We start from the raw sequence: 18,309 nt of genomic DNA, 5'->3' as shown, positions 1-18,309 counted from the left end.
CAAAGCTCCCGGCCAGCCCCGTGGGGCATTAGGGCTGGGTACTGGGGACAGGCAGATGAGTAAGACAGCCACTACCGTCTCAGGAGCTGGGGCTGGGTGAAGGAACCTATCATCAGACAGTAGGGCCTCTCAGGGAGCCGGAGTGCAGAGCGCAGAGAACTGGCAGAGAATATGGGCAGACTGCCTCCTCACAGCCCTACCCATGCCCATAGTCCCAGGCTCGGGTGGAGAATGGCTCCCAAGGGGGTGTCTCCCCCGAGATGGGGGAGACGCAGGTGGCATGCCTGTGAAGCGCCCGGGAGGCAGGGACAGAGAGCACTGGCAGGACTCCGCCCTCACAGGGGCTGAGGGAGGGTGAAACTGCGGTTGGCTCCCAGTTTGGGGCTTGGAGCGCCCAGGTTGGTGGAAAGGCCAGTCCTGGGATGGGGGCCATGGGGGCATGTCCTGTGCGGGCACACTGAATGTGAGGCGTCCTGCATGTCAGGGCCTCTGGGGCCCTGGCTGAGGCTCTGGAGCCAGAGGGCTGGTCTGGGTAGCTGAGAGTCCCGGGCTGGGAGCCCGGTAGAGAGTCCTGGGGTCCTGGCTAGTTTGGCAGATGGGGCACAACTGAGACTCCAGGTGCTGAGTATGGGGTAGAGGTCCCTGCGGGTCCCGTGAGAGCCCTGACCTGCAGTTCTCGTTCAAGCCCAAGGCAAGCCATTCCAGAGGCAAGCTGAGGAACCAATTTGCCCACAGGTGACCCAGGTCACAAGGCCACTGGGTTGGGGAGGGGAAGGACGGCCTCCACAGAGGCTCCACCCTGCCCTCACTGCCATCCTGGATTAAGCTCCCAGTCGGGTCCCCTTTCATCTCTATGAGGTGGAGAGAGCCCAGGAGAGCACTGCAGGGGCCTCAGGGGCCAGCCGGCTGTCCCTGCTGGCGGCTTTGTGAGCCCTGCCCAAAGCCACAGGACAGGTGGCCCAGCCTGCACCCCCTCCACTCCCTTGAGCAACAGGATTTCGAGGTCCCGTGTTCCTACCCGGTGTGTGCGTGCGGGGCCGCAGGCGACCGGCAGCTCCACAAAGGGCCCTTTGTGTGCCCGCTGCGCCTCGCCCCCTGCCTCCACCCCCTGGGCCTGGCCGTTGCCTGACCGCATCCAGAGCGGGGTCGTGGCATCCGCGCCTTGGGGCTGCAGGGGGCGCCGAGGGGGGCGGACTGGCCCAGAAAACAAATCCTGTGGTGTCGGGTTTCCTGCAACAAGAGCCGGTTTGGGTGGGGCGTGGAGGTCCGGGGCCACCGCGGGGACGCACGGGCGGGGGCGTGGAACAGGGGACACCCCCCACACGGGGACTCGGCCTTTGGCCCTGCCTGCTCATGTCCTTTTCCCTGGGCTGGGCTTAGTGGGGGGCCAGCTGCGACGGGGCGGGCCACCGCGCGGTCATCCGAGCCCGCCTTGCCGCCCCTGAAACCCGAGGCTTAGGCGCGGGTGTCGGTGTCGCTTACGCGGATGTCCATGGTTTCCAGATGCGGGAGGGGAAGGGCGGGGGCGTGACCCGGAACCCAGGGGTACCAAACGTGGGGGGCTCCGCTGCTCGTGGTCAGGCCTGCATTCTGTCCACGGGGTTTGGAAGGGATCGGTTGGGAGAGGAGGATGGAGACCGGGGTGCCCAGCACCTCGCGGAGGGAGAAAGGCACCGGGGGCGGGGCCACATCTGGCTCGCGGGCGGGTAAGAAGCGGGGCGGGTTGCTGCGATGCAGCTGGAGCCCCCGTGGCGTCCCCTATTTCTGGGAGTGGGTAGGCCCGGGATTGGCGCGCCCTGGGTGATGTCAGGCCGGCGGCGCTCATACGCGCTCTTAGGCGCGGGCGGGCAAGGGCTGGGCTGTAACCGGAGAGGAAGGATCAGGTAGCGCAGGTGTCGGGTCCATGCCGCCCCCGCCGCCAGGTGCACAGCGGGGGCCACCGGCACAGGCGCAGGTAGGAGCAGCCCCGGGGCCGGGCGGCTGAGAGCCCTGGGCAAGCAGGGGCCTAACAGGACAAGGGATCTGAGACGGGCTCCCTCGCCGGGGTCCCCGAAACAGCGTTCGGCAGAGCCGTGGGGACGCGCGGGACGGTCGGGTGGCCGGGAGTCCGGTGAGGCGGAGGCCTTAGCGCTGGCTAAACCGCGAGCTGCCCCTTCTCCGGCTCCCCCTGGCGACTGGGCTGGGTCAACCCGCCCTTGGTCCCGCCCCTTCTAGCCTCCGTGGGGGCCCTGGTGGCCCTTGGCCCGCGCCCAGAACCCCTCCCAGTAGGGCCGACCGAGCCTGCCCTTCCCGGGACCCTCGCCCCATCTCCGCTCTGAGAACAGGCGGGTCTGGGGAGCCGGCCGGCCGCACCCTTGGACGGCCGCTGGCCGGGAGCCCCGGGATGGGAAGAGCTGGGGGCGCGGGGCGTGGGGGGCCGCGGGGACCGGAGCCTGAAGCCCCCGCACCGCTGTCTCCCCGCAGCTGGGCTCCCGCGACGGCCACAACGGGCTGAGGAGGCAGGACTCCGGCCGCAAGCCCCGCGCCTTCAGCAAGCAGCCCAGCACGGGGGACTACTACCGGCAGCTGGGCCGCTGCCCCGGGGAGCCGCCGGCCGCGGGCCCGGGCATGGCGCACAGCGAGGAGGTGCGTGTCTGCCAGCCCGCGCCCGCCGGCCGCCCGGGCCCCGGCCCGGCCTCCCGCTCCTCACTCGCGAGCCCCTCCGCTCCCCCGCAGGCGGCGCTGCTCCCCGGGAACCACGTGCACAACGGCTGCGCCGCGGACCCCAGGGCGTCCAGGGAGCTGCCCCCGCCGCCCCCGCCGCCGCCGCCGCCCCCGCCGCCGCCGCCCCTGCCGGAGGCCCTGAGCTCGCCGCCGCCGGCTCCGCCTCTGCCCTTCGAGGGCGCGGGCCCTGGCTGCGGGCAGCGTCGCTCCTCCTCGTCCACCGGCAGTGAGTAGGGGCGGGTTGAGGGGTGGGGCGCGGCGCTAGCCCTGAAGGGGAGGGAAGCCTAGACATCGCTCCCCTCCGATCCGGCTGCCACCGTCCGGTCCCGACTGCCACTGCCCTAGCGCTCACTCCCTTCCTGCTTGTTCTGCCTGCCGCAGCCGCTGGCCCAAGGAGGACCCTGAGGGAAGGCTCTGAGCGGCCTTAGTGTGAGCCCAGCCAAGTCCCCTTCCCTCTCTGGGCCCGCGTCCCATCCAGCAGCGAAGGCCTCCCGCTCTGGTGGCTGGTGTTTCCAAGGAGCAGGTGTTAATGGGAAACTCCGAGAAGAGCTAGTTTCAAGGAGGCCCGGCTGCCGGCCAAGCTTCTTCCTGCCCACATCTATCCACATCTCTCTTCTGCTCGCCTTTGTCTTGTTCTTCCCAGCTAGCTACAGCGCAGCTCTCCCCAGATGCTTCAGGGATACTTCCCAGTCAGACATCCCCAGAGGCCCCAGGCCAGCTAGGACCTGCTCTGGGGACAAGGCCAGTGACCCATCACGCCCTGCCCTTTCCCTCCTGATGACCACTCCGCATCCTTTGTAAGGTGTAGGCTGGTGACCAGGATTTCTGAGCTTCTGTTCTGGAATGTGGGCCGGACTCCTGCCTGCCAAGACTCCTGTAAGGCCCAGGAGGTGGTACCCGGGGGGCTCATGCTCCCACCCGAGCCTGAGGGGAGGGGGTTTGCCCAGACACTCACTGCAGGGACCATGTTTAGTGACACCAACCAAAGTTTCATCTCCCTAACTAAAAGTGCAAGGGTATGACGGGGTCCAGAGTAGGACGAGCCTGGGCTCCCTAGGGCACCTGTGCAGCCTCAGCCCCTGCAGCCCAGAGCCCATGGTAGCATGTCACCCCCACCAGAGCCTCCAGAATGGCCCCCCAGCTCTGGGGTGAGCTTGTTCCATCTGGAGCAAGGCTGAAGCTAGGAACAGAAGCAAAATAGACTCTGGGCTTTTCCAGACTCCGCTTCTCAGCAGAACCTGGGCTGGGTGCCCTATCCCAAGCCAATGCCAAGATTGAGGCCCTTGCTAGGGGGGCCTCCCCAGGGACCAGTAAGAGCCGGAACTGGGTGGACCACCCTTGTGGAGCCCCAGAGCAGCCTGAGCCAAGTCAGATGAGCTGGAAAATTCCTTCTGTCCTCTCCCCCCTCCTCTGTGCATCTCCCGCTCCTGTTCCTGCCCTCCCCTTTCCTACTGTCCTGTCCCCCCCTGCCCCCCTTACCCCCCGCTGTCCTAGCCTCACCCGGCCCCTTCCCCCTCCCTCTCCTAACTTCGCTGTCACTTCTCTCCTCTCCTCTCTCTTCTCCTCTCGGTCCTTGGAAGTGAGAATCCTGAGGCTCAGGAAGAGTGAGTAGCTGTGTTGCATGTGTGGCTCCTGGCTGAGGTGTGGGGTGGGGAACAAGGCATGCTCAGGGAAATCAAGGCCGAAGGACAGGGCAGGGCCAGGGGCCAGCAGGCCAGGGGTCCTCCACACTACAACCACTCTCCTAACTACACCACACCCGCGTGCACACCCACGAATTCTGCCCGGGGCTTTCAGTTTTGCCTAAATAAATGGGCCTGTTGCCAGTGCCCGCCTGGCACCTTTTCCTTTTACCCCTCCTGCTACTCAGTCAGGGAGCCCCAGCTCCGGGGGAACCTCAGAGTCCCCTGTTGGCTTGTTTTGTTGCCCTCACCCAGCCCTCACCCCTCCTTGGTCTCTAAAGACAGCCCTTCCCAAACCCCAGTCACCTCCGCTAGCCTTGTCAGAAAATGCAAACTCCGTGCACTGGGTATTTGCATGTTTTTCACCTGGCTCTTCATCCTGGGTGTTTTCACCCCATATCCTTAGTAAGGGCTCCGCTCTACTAGGTCCCCCCGAGCTGAGCAGCGCTTTGCCATAAGTGTGCTACGGGCTTGCAACCAGCGTGTCCGTGCGTGTGTCTGTCTGTGGGTATGGGGGTGGGGAGGGGACCGGTTGGGTTCTGACAGTCAGAGTTCCGAGTCTATATGGCCGTGGAGGCCCCGGGCGATTCAGTCCAAGGGTCACTGAGCTTCGCTGATTCAGAGACGGCTGGAGGGAGACTCCACCCCAGCAGGGCTGAGCCAGGGAACCCAGGACAAAGGTCGGGTGGCTTGGCCCCCAGGTAGTGTCTTGGAGCTGGTCAGTCAGTGTCCTGGGCGGAGACATTCGCTGGAGTCCGCGGGGCAGTCCAAGAGCCAGCATGTACTCCCGGGGGCCTCCAGGCGGGGCCCCCATGCCCTGTGAGTAGGGCCGGGAGGATGGTGGGGCCCCCTGAGCTGGGAGCAGGGAACCCCCCTCTGGGGGTCTGCGGGAGCCTCCTAGGGGCCCAGAACCTGGAGAGCTGCCTGCCATCTGGGGGCCCGGCCCTTCCTGATGAGGGAAGGGGGCAGCAGAGGGGCAGATGGGGGGCGGTGGGGATGCAAGCCCCCGCCCCAGCCCCAGCCAGAACCTCCTCTCCTGCCTTCGTGTAGGCACCAAGTCTTTCAACATGATGTCCCCAACGGGTGACAACTCCGAGCTACTGGCTGAGATCAAGGCGGGCAAGAGTCTGAAGCCAACGCCGCAGAGCAAGGGACTGACCACGGTGTTCTCGGGCAGCGGGCAGCCCATCTCCCAGGTAGACGGCCCCCATGGCCCTCCCGCCCCGGCTCCCCTCGTCCCTGCCCGCCAGGCCCTCAGTGTCGCCGCTTCTCCCTGCAGGCCGACTCGCCGCTGCCTCCCGCGTCGCCGGCGCCTTCACGGGCCCGCAGCCCCACCCCGCCCGCCGCGGGGCCCCAGCCTCTGCTCAACGGCAGCGTGGCGCCGGCACCGCCCGCCACCCCGGCGCCCGGCGTGCAGCTCGACGTGGAGGCGCTCGTCCCCACGCACGACGAGCAGGGCCGGCCCATCCCGGAGTGGAAGCGGCAGGTGATGGTGCGGAAACTGCAGCAGAAGATGCAGGAGGAGGAGGAGCAGAGGCGGAAGGTGGGCGGGGCCGGGCTGCCCCGACGCCGCGAGGGTCTGCCGTGGGGCCTCGGCCCATCCCCCACATCACCCCACGGCAGGCCGGGCCCTTCCACCCCAGGCGGCTCCCACTACCTTTTGGGGGAAGAGCAGGGTGGGACGACCTCCCCGACCTGGGGCTGTCCCCAGTCTCCACCCCTGCCCCCACCTCCAGCAGCCTCTAGTGAGATGGCAAAGTTCATCAAACTCTAATGTGCTTCAGGCTGCCTGGGATCTCGTAAAACCGCTGATTCTGGCTCAGGAACTCTGGGCGGGGCTGAGCTTCTGTGCTTCTGGGAGGCTCCTGGGGGAGGCTGACCACCCTGGTCCAGGGACTGCACTCGGAGTAGCCCGCAGGGACTTTTGGTTGCCAGCAGCCTGGCCTGGGCCCTTTCCCTGCACGGCCACTTTCTAGGCACCGGTTCTGAGCCTCATCTAGCCCAAGATACTTTCTTCTCTGTCAGATGATCGGTCGTTACTGGCTGGTAGGAGGGTTTGCCATCGACCCGCTCAACACACATTTCCTGGGTGCTGTGTGTCACACGCTGTGGTGGCCTAGGGGTTCACGGCGAGGGCAGCAGGGGGGCAGGGGGTCAACCAGCAAGCAGACACAGCACCTTAACAGAGCCGTAAGTGCCCCCAAGAATAAGCAACAAGGTCATGGGAGAGCCCGAGTGAGCAGGGAGGCCAGTCGCTGGGCTGTTACAGTGGCACCGTGATGGGGCGTGCTGAGGACTGAAACGGCCCTAATCCCACCATCCTATTTGGGCTAGAGGCAGGGTCAGGGAAGAAGGAAGTGATGTCCACGGTGGACTTGGGAGATGAGCAAGCGATTGGCTGGGAACAGAGGGGGGCAAAGAGCAAGCAGGCTCTGAGCCTGTCCTAGGAGAGGGCTGGACCTGGAGAGGCCGGTGGGGATCAGATCACCAAGGCCCGGCCTTGAAGAAAACGGACTTTCTCCTGCAGCAGTCGGGAACCTGGGAGAGGGGTTATGGGGGGAAGTGGCCTCATCCTATTTGTCTGTGGGGGAGGGATTGTAGTGAGTCAGGATGAACCGGGAGGACAGCCCCCCCCCCCCACCCCCAGGGCTGGAGAAGCCCTCACTCAAGTGAGGAATGAACCAAACCGTTGGAAGCTCCTGGCGCACCTAACCCCATAAATGTATTATTATTCCTGGTGCGGGGACTAAGAGCTGAAGCCGCAGCCTGGCCGCAGGCTCAGCAAACACAAGGGCAGCGGGCACAGGGAGGGCTTGGGATGCAGGAGGCGCCAAGAAGGGGTCCTCAGTCTGGGACGCGGACCTGAGACGGGGTGGGGGAGGGCCGCCTGGCGTCGCGGCTTCAACGCCTTTTGCATGTTCCTTCGGTGGTGTAATGAGCAACCCAGCCGAGTGTGGAGACGCCGTCCGCGCGCCCTGTCTCTGCAGCAGCTCCCAAAGACCCCGCCAGCGACCAAAGAGGACACTGCCCGGCGTCCGGAGTAGCGGCCTGGGCCGAAGCCTCGTCCCAGTGTAGTCAGCTGCCGGCCGGCCGGGCTCGGCCCACCCGCGCCAGCACAGCCCCGCGGAGCCATTACACCACCCGGGACATGCAAATGGCGCCCCCGGCGGCCGCTGCGGGAACCGGGCCAGAGGGAGACGCGCCTCCCTCCCCTCTCTTGTCTTCCCCGCCTTAGCTGACGGCCGCCAGCTCGTGCTGCTACCCCCGCGAGGGCTGGAGGTACTCCAGCGCGCACAACGCCATCCTCGGGCCCTTCGGCGAGCTCATGACCGAAGCCGACATCCTCCGCATCGAGCAGCAAATCGAGAACCTGCAGGTGCTGCACAAGGCGCAGAAGCTGGAGGCGCGCCTGGAGCAGCTGGAGCTGGAGCTGGAGCAGCTGCTGCCCATCTCGGCCGCCCTTTCGGCGCCGCGCTTCACCGTCGACCCGCGCCGCATGCACGGCCGCGCCGCCAGCCTGCCCGCCTGGTGCAGCAAGATCTCCACGCTGCTCAAGAGCATGGCCACGCTGCTGGCCGCGCTGGGCGGCCGGCCCGCGCACCTGGCCGAGCTGCTGGCCGCCGACACGGGCCAGCCGCTGGCCCCGCTGCCCGACGCGCCCTGGCGGCCGGGCCCGCTCTGCCTGGGCCGCTCGCACTCGCTGAGCTGGTGCCGCGAGGCCGTGGCGCGCGAGATCCTGGAGTGCGGCGTCTCGGTGCAACACCTCCGCGCCGTCTACGAGCTGCGCGCCCAGGGCTCGGCGCCCGCGTGCGACTCACGCCGTAAGCCCTCGCTCCCCGCCGGCGCCTCTGGCCGAGAGCCCATCCTCGAGGAGGACTACGTGGCGGCCGGCGCAGGGGAGCCGGGCGCCCCCGCCGCCAACGGCTTGCCGGCCGCCGGGGACTCCCTGAGCGCTCTGGACCCGCCCGACGCTCCCGGCCACCAGGCGGCGCTGCCCGAACCCGAGCCCGAGCCGCCCGCGCGCCGGCCTCGGCTGCCCCCCGAGCTGCGCGGCGTCCAGGACTACATAGATATGCGCAAGGAGCGCATCGTCTACCTCTTCCTGGAGCACTGGCGCAAGTGGACCTTCCGCGGCCCCGGGCGCCACGCCCAGGCGCGCCTACGCAGGCTGCTGCCCCGCGTGGTGGCCGCCGGCGCGCGCCCGGCCCCAGACGCAGCCGACGCGCCCCCGCCAGCGGCCGCCGACGGCCCCGACGGACGGCTGCTGCGCCTGCTCAAGCAGCGGCAGGTGGTGGGCAAGCTGCTGGGCCACTGGCGGAGCCTGCTGCGGCAGGTGCCCGCCCGGCTGCCCGGCTCGGGCCTGGCGCACGGCCTGTACTGGCCCGAACACTTCCTGCCGCCCCTCGACGGCGGCGCGCCCCGGCGCTACGACAGCCTCACGCTCGACCTGTTCATGCTCGGCTACTTCCAGCTGCTCGAGATGGGCCTGAGCCGTGAGGAGCGCAAGTTCCGCCACCTGCTCTGCTACGAGATGTTTGACCGGCTGGGCAGCCACCCGTGGGGGCTCATCCGCCTCTTCCACCGCGTGGTGCTGGAGGAGGTGGAGGCCGGCCGGCGCAGCTGGAGCGACGGCTTTGAGGACCTCAGGCGCCGGTTCTTTGGAGACAGCCCGGAGGCCGAGCCAGCCCGGGAAGATGAGGCCGCCGAGAAGGAGCAAGAGGAGGAGAAAAGAGAAGGGGAGGAGGAGAGGGAGCCGGCGGAAAAGATCATTTCGGCTCAGACGGTGGACTGGCCAGAGGGGCAGCCCGAAGCCCCAGCTCCTGCGCCGCAGCCCCCCACCCCACCCCCGCCGGCTGCGCCGCCCCCGACATGGGACCCTCCTAGTTCCGAAGCCCCCGCCGAAGATCCCCTGGAGCTGGTGTCTGAGATGGGCGAGTTCAGCAACGAGGACATCTGCCGCTACATCGATCGCAGCTTCTCCTTCTGGAAAGAGAAGGAGGCAGAGCTCTTTGACATCTGAGCAGAATTTGGAATTTCCCCTCAAGCACTCTAACCAGGGTCTGGGTGCCTGTCTGATGCCCTCTGGAGGCCAAAAGCGGGCAGGAAGAACCCAGAAGCCAGCATGGTGGCCTTGGAGAACCCAGAGTGCCCAGGAGGACCAGGCTGCCGCAGCCTTTGAAACCCCAGCATGGCCAGATGTGGGGCAGTGGCCAGAATGGGCAGGGCGGGGCACAGGGCAAACCCTGTGTTCCCCTCTGGCCCTACAGAGTGCCTGGCTCTGTGTTGGAGGCAGGTGGAAGAAGCCGCCCCCGGAGGGACCGTGGGTCCCCCTTGGGGCAGTGGGGCTCTCCTCTCTCTGGTTTTTCACTGAATTCGCAGCTACTTCTTTGAGGTCATGGAGCGACGTGTGTAGTGTTCCGTGTGACATGTTCTCCTGTGTAAACACCCAAGTAATAAAACTCTTTGCTGTGAGCTGCCTGTGTTGGATGCCCGCCCCCGCTCTGCCAGGTCACTGCAACCACACAGTTGTAGGGTCGTGTCTGCTCGCTTGGGAATAGCACACACACGGGGCAGAAGGAGCCTCTCTGAGCTGGCTGGATCTGTGGGGGCCCAAGTCGGGGTCTGCCCAGAGAGTCTGGGTCAGGGGCCTCGGGCCATCTGTCAGCCTGCCCCAGTGGGGAGAAAGCTCATTTTCGGCTCCTCTCCCACACCTTAACTCTGACCTTTTTGGTGCCACCTCTAGGATATGGGACCTGAGTTACAAGGAGGCAGAGCCCGGGAGGTTCCCTTTAAGGGGACTGTGGCCAGGCACCTTCATCTATGTGCCCTGTAGGAGGACACCTCTAGCCACTGTCTCTGGCTGGTGCACGTGCCCCCGGGTTGGGAGTGCACCCCCCTCTGACCCCCTACCTCCTCGCCCATGCTGGTCCTAAAGCTCTGTGCTTGCGTTTCAGGAGGAAGAGGAGGAGGCCCGGCTGGCCGGCATGCCTGCCTGGAGGCGAGACCTCCTGCGGAAGAAGCTGGAAGAAGAGAGGTGAGCTGGGGAACCGGAAGCATCAGGGCTTGGTAGGATGTCTTGATCGCGTCCCTGACATGGGGGCACCAAATAATGCTGTCTCTTTTTCCTTCTAGGGAGCAGAAGCGGTGAGTGTGGGACTGGGCCCAGCCTGCCACCCCTCCCCAGTCTGGGCACCGTGCTTTTGCCCCTTCGTCCAGCTTCATCTTGAGCACACCCCCTTTTCACTCTGGTCTGTAGCGCAACCTCTCTGCTCCCAGTGATGCCACCAGACTCCTCTCCCCCAGTAACTGAGCCCCTGCCCCAAAGTCCACATCTTATGCCTTACCGGCCTAGTTCCCAATTACCAAGGCCCTGTCTCCCATTAACCAGGCCTTCCGTTAACCCAACCTCATTGTCAGTAACCTTGATCTCTGTCCCTCAAAACATAGTTTCCGCCCCGGTAATCTAGCCCACTGCTGATGGAAGTATAATACGAGCCACTCTATAATGTTAAAATCTCTAGTAGCCACCTTGAAAAAATAAAAAGATACAGGCGAACTTAACATATATATTATATTTAACCCCCTATATCAAAATATTATTTCAATACATACTCAGTATAAAAGTTATTAGTGAAATCTTTTACACTTTTTAAAAAAGATTTTATTTATTTTATTTGACAGACAGAGATCACAAGTAGGCAGAAAGGTAGGTAGAGAGACAGGAAGGGAAGCAGGCTCCCCGCAGAGCAGAGAGCCCGACGTGGGGCTTGATCCCAGGACCCTGGCATCATGACCTGAGCCGAAGACAGAGGCTTTAACCCACTGAGCCACCCAGGCGCCCCCTTATTTTATTTTTTCTTAAAGATTTTATTTATTTGACAGAGAGATACAGTAAGAGAGCAAATACAAGCAGGGGCAGAGGGAGAGGGAGAAGCAGGCTTCCTGCTGAGCAGGGAGCCCGATGTGGGGCTTTATCCCAGGATCCTGGGATCATGACCTGGGCCAAAGGCAGATGCTTAATGACTGAGCCACCCAGGTGCCCCTAGCCCCCATTTTATAATAACTGTCCCTAATTACCCACCACTGCCTCTCAGGAATGTGGTCCTTCCGCTGCCCAGCGGCCCAACCCCAGTACCCCAGAACTCATACTCACTTAACCTCCGCCACACCCCTGACACAGCACTGCGGTTGCCAGTAATACCCCAGCCAGCAATAATTCAGCCACAGCCTCTCACTCACCCCCCCAGCTCGTGTGTGTGCCCCAGTGACTCCAGTCTGCCCTCAACCAAGCCCCCCTGTGCCCACCAACCCTGCCCTGTGCCTCCTGACGCAATCCCCGTCCCCTAGCCCTTCTGCCCCTGGAACTCACTGCCCTGGCCACCAACAACTAGCCCCTCTGCCCTCAGCAACTCAGCCCCCCACCCTCCGGGAGCCACTACTTGACAGCCGTGAGCCCCTCACGGTGCCTGACCCACCCTCACCCCTGCCCGCCCTTCTGCCCCCACACCACGCCTAGGAAAGAAGAGGAGCGACAGAAGCAGGAGAGGATGCAGCGAGAGAAAGAGCAGTCGGAGAAGCTGCGGACGCTGGGCTACGACGAGACCAAGCTGGCGCCCTGGCAGCGACAGATCATCCTGAAGAAGGGGGACATCAATAAGTACTAGATGCCGCCCTCCTGCTCGCAGCCGCGTGAGCTCGAGGGGCCCCAGCCTCCGCCCCGGCCTGCCCAGCCCGGGGCGGAAGGGCTGGGAGCCGCGCTGCCTTCCCCCTCCCGCGCTGGAACCCCTCCCTGCCCTCCCTCCGGCCTCCGCACCCCCAGCCCGGGGCGACGCTGGAGCGCGCCCGCCGCCGCAGCCGCCCAGAAGTGCCCAAGCAAGCTGCTGACGCAAAAAGATGCTGCTATTTGCATGCCTATTTACATATATTTGCATGCGCGTGGAAGGTCGCGCAGAGATCTCCCCGGCCCCGTGGGTGGCGACTTTGTTTCCCCGCGGGGCGCGCGCGACCGGCCGCAGCCCCCTCCCCCGCACCCCGGAACCCGCGTGGCTGGCGCATCCTGGGCGGAGGCAGGCCCCGCGCTCGGGGAAGGGGTTTTCCTCCAGTCCTGACCCAGATCTGCGCCCTGCCCGCCCGGGCCGCATTTCCCATCCGCGCGAGGGCTTCCTCTCAGTCACTTGTTTACCAGAAGCGGTAACAGCAACCTGCCGGTCGGGACGCAGCTCCGCTCCGGGGCCCGTCCTCTGCCCGCCCACCCCCGCCGTGAAGTCTGCGCACCCAGGCCCCGCGCTCCCGGACCCTCCCGCGGCGCGGGTGGAGAGTTGGGGGCGCGGGAGCCCCGCACTCGCGTCCCCCCCGCTGCCTGCCGTCCCGCACCCCCATTAAAGCTCTCTCAGCCGCCGGGGCTGACGTTCACTCTCTCGCGCCGTCGCCGCGACTTCCTCTGCCTTTCGGGGTAACTGGGGCACGGCCGAGGGGGCGGGGTGCGGCCTGGAAGCCGAGGGCCACACTGGCCTCCTACGTGGGTCCCCGACCCTGGGGTGACGAGACTTCCGGCTCCCTTCCGACGCCCCCAGGAAGCCAGGCCCGGGCCACGTAGCGCCCCAACCCGGCGGAAACGCCACGCAGTCGATGTGTTCACAGATTTAATAGCGGGGCCTCCGCGCTCGGGCGCAGACAGTGCGAGCCGCCGCTGGCCGCTCCTGTCCGTGCGTCTCGGCCGCGGGCCGGAGCCGGGCGCGCGGCGAGGAGGGCGGCCGGCGCCGGGCGGGGCCGGGCTCCATAAGTGACATAAGATGTCTACACGCATAAGTAACCCTACTTAGGGCTTCTGCCAGGGCCGCCGAGCTCCGGGGCGGCGGGGCTCGGGGGGGGGGGGGGGACACGCCCTGGGTCACGGGCCGCGCTGCAGGCGGCTGCGCAGGTCCTCGGCGCAGCCGTCCAGCCCCATGCGCTCCAGCGCCGCGTAGACGGCGCCCAAGCCCGCGGGCTGCTGCTGGCGCCAGCGCTTGAGCATCTCGTACTGCTGGTCGCGGAAGCGGCCGACTTCCACCTCCACCGCCTCGATCTCCGCCTCGCGCAGCCCCAGGGTGCGCACGAACTCCTTCCAGCGCCGCGCGGGCACCGCGTCCATCACGTCGTAGAGCTGCGGGCCGGGCTGGAGCGTGGCGGCCGCCGAGCCTGCAGGGGGCGCTGGCGAGGGCGTGGGCGGCGGCGGCAGCGGGTCTGAGGGCGGGGCGGAGAGGGCCGGTGGGGAGGGCGAACCGGGGCCCGGAGGCGCGCACGGGGGCCGGGGGTGGGGCAGGGCACGGGCGGGAACCGCGGTTAGGGCGGGCCGGGGACGGCCACCTGATCAGCTCCGGGTGGGAAGGGGACGGGTGGTGCTTCAGGCGTCTCGGAGGATGGGGTCTAGGCCTCAGGCCAGCGGGGCCCCTTACCAGGAGCTCCGCCGTGCAGCGGGTCCCAGGACCATGCCACCTGCGGGCAGGGCGCCTCTTGGGTCTGGGGGGAGCCAGGGCTCCAGCCGTTGCCAACCAGCTGGACCGTGTGGACCTTCTCACTACTGCCGAGTGGCACTAGGACGGCATGGGTGCGGTCCCTAGGCGAGAGGTGGGTGGCCTGGAAGCCAAGAGAAGCCCCAGGTCAACCCAACTTGCCTAAGTAAGGCCCCTTGTCTGGGGTCCCCGGCCCAGAGCAGCCAGTCCCTGGCTCGGTCAGCAAACATTCCCCAAGGCTGCCTCCGGCAGTTGGCCATAACCTTGCGCTGTGGCCCAGAACGACTATTTCCTCTGCCTGGAATACCCTGCCCTCGCTGGCCTGCTCTTGTTCCCCCACCGCGTTCTGCGGCGGGGCCTGCGCACTCATCCCACAGAACCTGTCTGGACCCCAGCCCTTTGAGAGCCGCTTAGGGACAGGTGCTAGGCTGCTCTCAGTCGCTCAGAACTCGGAGAACTCACAGGCGTTCGTTAGGTCTACTCTGTGCCAGGCCCCGTGCCACACCCGGGGGATCACGGGTTATCATAAGGCCCAACCTCTCAGCTCCAGAATGCTGCAGCCTGGCTGCCGGCTCACCCTCTTCCCAAAATACTACTTCTGTGCTTACCTGTAGGGGAGTCAGGGCCTCCGTCCCAGCTTCACCTGCCGAGGGACAAAGAGCATCTCATCAGCAACCAGGCGAGACTCCTAGACCCGGGTGCTGGTCCACGTCCTCTTGTGTTCCCCTGGACCACCCCTGCCCCGTCTGTCTGCATCAGGGCTGAGTGGGCTCGGGGCTACCCATGCTGGCCACATGCCCCTAGAAACGTGTGCACGCCTGCGCCCCTGTACTTACTAGCAGCGCGGGGCTTGCAGGGCTGGCAGCGGTGGTAGGTGTAGGTCAGCACAGCACCAAGCAGGAGCGGGACCACCAGGCCAGCCAGGAGCACCTGGACCCAGAACACTGAGAGAAGAGCTGGTGAGCGGTGGGTCGCGGCCTCCCCTAGTCTCCCCGGGCCCGTCCCAGCAGATCTGCTCCAATTCCCAGCACCCACGTACTCTGCCTCCAGCCACAAACAGTCAGGCAGGGCTCAGGACAGCTCCCGAGGGTGCTCCTGCAAGGAGAGGGGAGGGGATGGGAGGTGAGGGAGAACACACCCAAGAGGGGCTGCCCGTCTTCTCCATCCCAGAGGCCCTTTCCTCCCTAGGCCTCTTCCCTGGGAGCCACAGTACCAGGAATGTTCCCAAAGTAGTGTCCCCAGGAACAGCAGTGACAGCCACTGATTAAGAAGCTTCTTGTAGGGGTGCCTGGGTGGCTCAGTGGATTAAGCCGCTGCCTTCGGCTCAGGTCATGATCTCAGGGTTCTGGGATCGAGTCCCGCATCGGGCTCTCTGCTCTGCGGGGAGCCTGCTTCCTCCTCTCTCTCTGCCTGCCTCTCTGCCTACTTGTGATCTCTCTGTCTGTCAAATAAATAAATAAAATCTTTAAAAAAAAAAAAAAAGAAGCTTCTTGTAGACTAGATTGAGGGTCAGGAGAATGTCAGGCCCGTGAGGACCGGATTTGCCTACTTTGTTCCCTGTCATGTCCCCAGCACCTAGAGCATCTCTGGAAGATGGCAGGTGCTTAATACACCGCGGCTGAGGAGATGCGCGGACAAAGTGCTTTACCCCTGACTCTCAGCCCCGGGGAGAAACTTCACCGGGGGAAGCCAGGGATCAGAGAGGCGAAGTAACTTGCCCAAGATCTCCCAGAGGACAAGCGGCAGATCTTGAATCTCAGCCCAAGTTTTGAAAGCGCATCAACGTGGCTCTCTCTATAAACTGACAAAGCCTATACTTCTTTAAGGCGCAGCTGGAAAGACCACAGAAAAGTCTGACGAAGGGTGAAGACACGCCCCCTGTTTATCCGTCCTAAGGGGAATGCGGATTTCCCTCGAGCATCCAAGGACCAAGCTCCCTCCCCTTCCCTGAGATCCGCACTCTGCTCCCAATCTCCCTTTCCCTGCCCCGGGGCAGCCAGGAAGTTACGTGGGGCAGGGCACGCAGCTGTTGCCATATTCATAGAAGCCAGGCAGGCAGGTCCCGCAGTCCACATCTCTGGCAGAACCTGCAGTCCAGGAGATGGCTTGTGGGTCAGGAAGGGAGAGAGGGAGTTGGGGGCTGGGGGAGGTAGCCCAAAATGGGGGTACTCACAGGGCTCCCGTGTGTGGCGGTGCAGGGCCCTGCAGTCTGAGCATGGGTGACAGCGGAAGGGTGAGCCGACCTTGCAGGGCTTGACCAAGCACTCTGGGAACCAGCCTGGCCCGCAGCCACAGTGGGTGTCCGCCACCGTTGAGCAGTTCGTCACGGCCACCTGGGAGACTGGCCAGAGTGTTCGGGAGATGGGGGAAATGGAGGCCATCAGGGCCAGAGGCCCCCCACCCTGGGGACTGGGGGCAGAGCCTCTGGAAAATGGAGATGGGGACAGACCAGAGACAGCGCCACCCCCAAAGGGAGAGAAGCATGGAGATCGCCACAGGTCACAGGCTGAGGCTTATGGAGGGAGAGGAGGGGCCTCGGGGAGAGAGGGGGCAAAGGCATCTCAGGGCAGGATCAGGGTGGAGGCCTGGCATGGATGGACACAGGGCTGTCACGCCCAGAGGTTCAGCCCAAGCCAGCCCCTCCTTCAGAAACCTGGCCATGGACTGCTCAAGAGCCCCCCACTGAGCACTAGGCTCCTCACCCTCCTCATCACAGGCCTGGCAGCGGGTACAGCGGGTCTCACGGTGGTTCTCCCTGGCCAGGAAAGTGCCCCGGGGGCACGGAAGGCAGGTGGCCGTTCCGCAAGGCTTTGGGCAGGGGGCCTTCAGGTAGTGCCCTGCGGAAATCAAACCTGGGTCAGACATTCACGGGGGGTTCCCACGTTCCCCTCTCTTCCTTCCTCTGGCTCCCCACTTCCCCCACCTCCCCTGTCTCCTTGACCCCGCCTGACCCCCATCTCCCTTTGTTTGCCCTCACTTTCCCCCACCGCCCTCCCACCCCCTCAACGGCTCACCTGCTGGACAGCCCTTGCAACAGAACAGACCGCTCCTCTTCTGGGCATTGTAGGCACAGTCACACGGAGGGCTGGGACTGCTGTGCTGGCTCCGGGCACCCGGCGGCACAAGTAGGACCTGGAGGATGGGCGCTCCTGGCTCCAGCAGGGCTCGCCACACCAGGCCCCTCCCTGCTCCGTCTGGTCTACTTCGGGGGGGCACCCCGCTTGCGCTCAGAGCAGCCCACTCCTCGGGCTCTTGAGTAGAAGAGGTGCCCCTGGCTGTGGGGTAAGCGAGCTCCCCCCACCCTGCGAGGACCAGACTCGGGGGAAGCACAGCAGACGTCCCCAGCCAGCTCCTCTGGCACGTACTGCCTCCACCAGGGCGCCGGCATAGGCGCGCAGCCCCATCCCCCGATGCTCTCTGTAAAGTGGGGGACCCAGATCTTTCCCCACCCGGGGCGCCTAGACCCCCCTGGCCCCTGGGCGCGGGTTTCCTCTCAGCGGAAGGCCCCGCCCGGTGGCGCCTCTAACTAGCCCAGTCTCTAAGTCAGTCGAAAGGTGGGGGGAGGGGCTGCCACACTTCCCAAGGAAGTTGGGCCCCTTCACTCACAGCGCGGGGACCGGGCCTGAGGTCAGGCTCCAGGCTGTCCACCCCCCTCTGCCATGCTCCCCCACTCACCGCAGCCACCGCTGCCATGTAGCCCCCCAGCCGCAGCTCCATGGCTCGTGGCACCTTGCTGGGCCCTCCGACAGCAGGCAACAGGCGTGCGCCAGCCCGGGGGCTTCCCCGCTCTGCCCGCTGCCTGCTCTGCCTGCCTGCTCTGCCCCAAGCCGCCCGCCTCGGGGGTGGGGGTCAGGGCGGGGCCCCCAGCCCACGCAGCCTGCCCCTGGGCACCTGCGCTCACCTGAGGCGGCCCGGGGGGCAGCAAGGTGTACACAGGTCAGGGCTGCATCGTGGTCCCCGAGCCGGGGCTCTAGCCTCCACCCCGACACTACGGCTTCCAGGTGCAGTGACTTCCCTCCTTCGGCCTTACCCCTCCCTCAGCCACGAGGGGCTGGGCCAGAGCGACGCAGAACGGAGACCTGGCCTCCCCAGATCCTGCCGGGCTGTGGGTACAGGGACCCCACCCCTGGAGGGGGGATCCGAGGGGGCATTCTTCGTGAAGCCCGGGACACATCGCCCACCCTGCCATAAGCTTATGGGGACCTCCAGGGTGGGGCCCTCCAGGGCACCTCCTGGAAGGGAGCACCCCATGGGGGCTCTAGGGTGGACCTCGTGGCTGAGGCGGGGGTGGGGCTGATTTTGGGGTGCTGCTGTGTTAATTCACTAATGCTTGTCCACGGTCTCCTCCAGCGGTGCCCCACCACACGTGGCGGGGGACAGGAGTGGCAGGTACCTGCGCCAGGGCTCCGGCGCACCTGCCAGGAAAGGGGTGG

At 65.6% G+C, this 18,309-nt stretch overlaps 2 protein-coding genes across 9 annotated transcripts in view; one reads left to right on the top strand and one right to left on the bottom strand.

Moving 5' to 3' along the window:
* Positions 1 to 12,293, top strand: part of ESPN (espin) — a 30,291-nt gene extending 17,998 nt beyond the window's left edge. The window contains exons 8-14 of one of the 7 annotated variants that reach the window (XM_046001086.1): positions 2,464 to 2,625; positions 2,716 to 2,929; positions 5,436 to 5,581; positions 5,665 to 5,928; positions 10,340 to 10,419; positions 10,518 to 10,529; positions 11,902 to 12,293. In XM_046001086.1, coding sequence (XP_045857042.1) covers positions 2,464 to 2,625; positions 2,716 to 2,929; positions 5,436 to 5,581; positions 5,665 to 5,928; positions 10,340 to 10,419; positions 10,518 to 10,529; positions 11,902 to 12,049 — 1,026 coding nt within the window. In that variant the 3' untranslated portion in view covers positions 12,050 to 12,293. Of the gene's footprint in view, positions 1 to 1,488; positions 1,546 to 1,675; positions 1,955 to 2,463; positions 2,930 to 5,435; positions 5,582 to 5,664; positions 5,929 to 7,620; positions 10,316 to 10,339; positions 10,420 to 10,517; positions 10,530 to 11,901 lie in introns of those variants that run through there. The other 6 variants (XM_046001078.1, XM_046001051.1, XM_046001069.1 and 3 more) reach the window with 6 other exon arrangements.
* Positions 12,294 to 12,446: 153 nt separating this feature from the next.
* TNFRSF25 (TNF receptor superfamily member 25) lies at positions 12,447 to 18,210 on the bottom strand. Of its 2 annotated transcripts, XM_046001141.1 has the most exons (10): positions 17,552 to 18,210; positions 16,891 to 17,008; positions 16,579 to 16,713; positions 16,050 to 16,217; positions 15,885 to 15,963; positions 14,916 to 14,971; positions 14,713 to 14,820; positions 14,485 to 14,519; positions 13,820 to 14,000; positions 12,447 to 13,607 (listed from the first exon to the last, which is right to left on the bottom strand). In XM_046001141.1, exons 1-10 carry the CDS (start codon positions 17,591 to 17,593, stop codon positions 13,276 to 13,278), a joined length of 1,254 nt encoding a protein of 417 aa, XP_045857097.1. In that variant the 5' UTR covers positions 17,594 to 18,210; the 3' UTR covers positions 12,447 to 13,275. The 2 variants fall into 2 exon arrangements, with proteins under 2 accessions (XP_045857097.1, XP_045857100.1); XM_046001144.1 differs by lacking the exon at positions 15,885 to 15,963 and having other exon boundaries at positions 16,050 to 16,209.
* Between the last annotated feature and the right edge of the window lie 99 nt (positions 18,211 to 18,309).

The sequence above is a fragment of the Meles meles genome, chromosome 1 (assembly GCF_922984935.1).
Source record: "Meles meles chromosome 1, mMelMel3.1 paternal haplotype, whole genome shotgun sequence".
Lineage (NCBI taxonomy): Eukaryota > Metazoa > Chordata > Mammalia > Carnivora > Mustelidae > Meles > Meles meles.
This window is presented reverse-complemented; position numbering and strand designations above follow the sequence as displayed.

What these genes read in the sequence shown, in the direction of transcription:
- TNFRSF25 (XM_046001141.1), bottom strand. Translation starts at nt 17,593, where the DNA reads ATGGAGCTGCGGCTGGGGGGCTACATGGCAGCGGTGGCTGCG. An exon ending in ACATGGCAGCGGTGGCTGCG is followed by an intron (nt 17,009 to 17,551) that starts GTGAGTGGGGGA and finishes CCCATCCTCCAG; the next exon opens with GTCCTACTTGTGCCGCCGGG. An exon ending in TTGCAAGGGCTGTCCAGCAG is followed by an intron (nt 16,714 to 16,890) that starts GTGAGCCGTTGA and finishes TGATTTCCGCAG; the next exon opens with GGCACTACCTGAAGGCCCCC.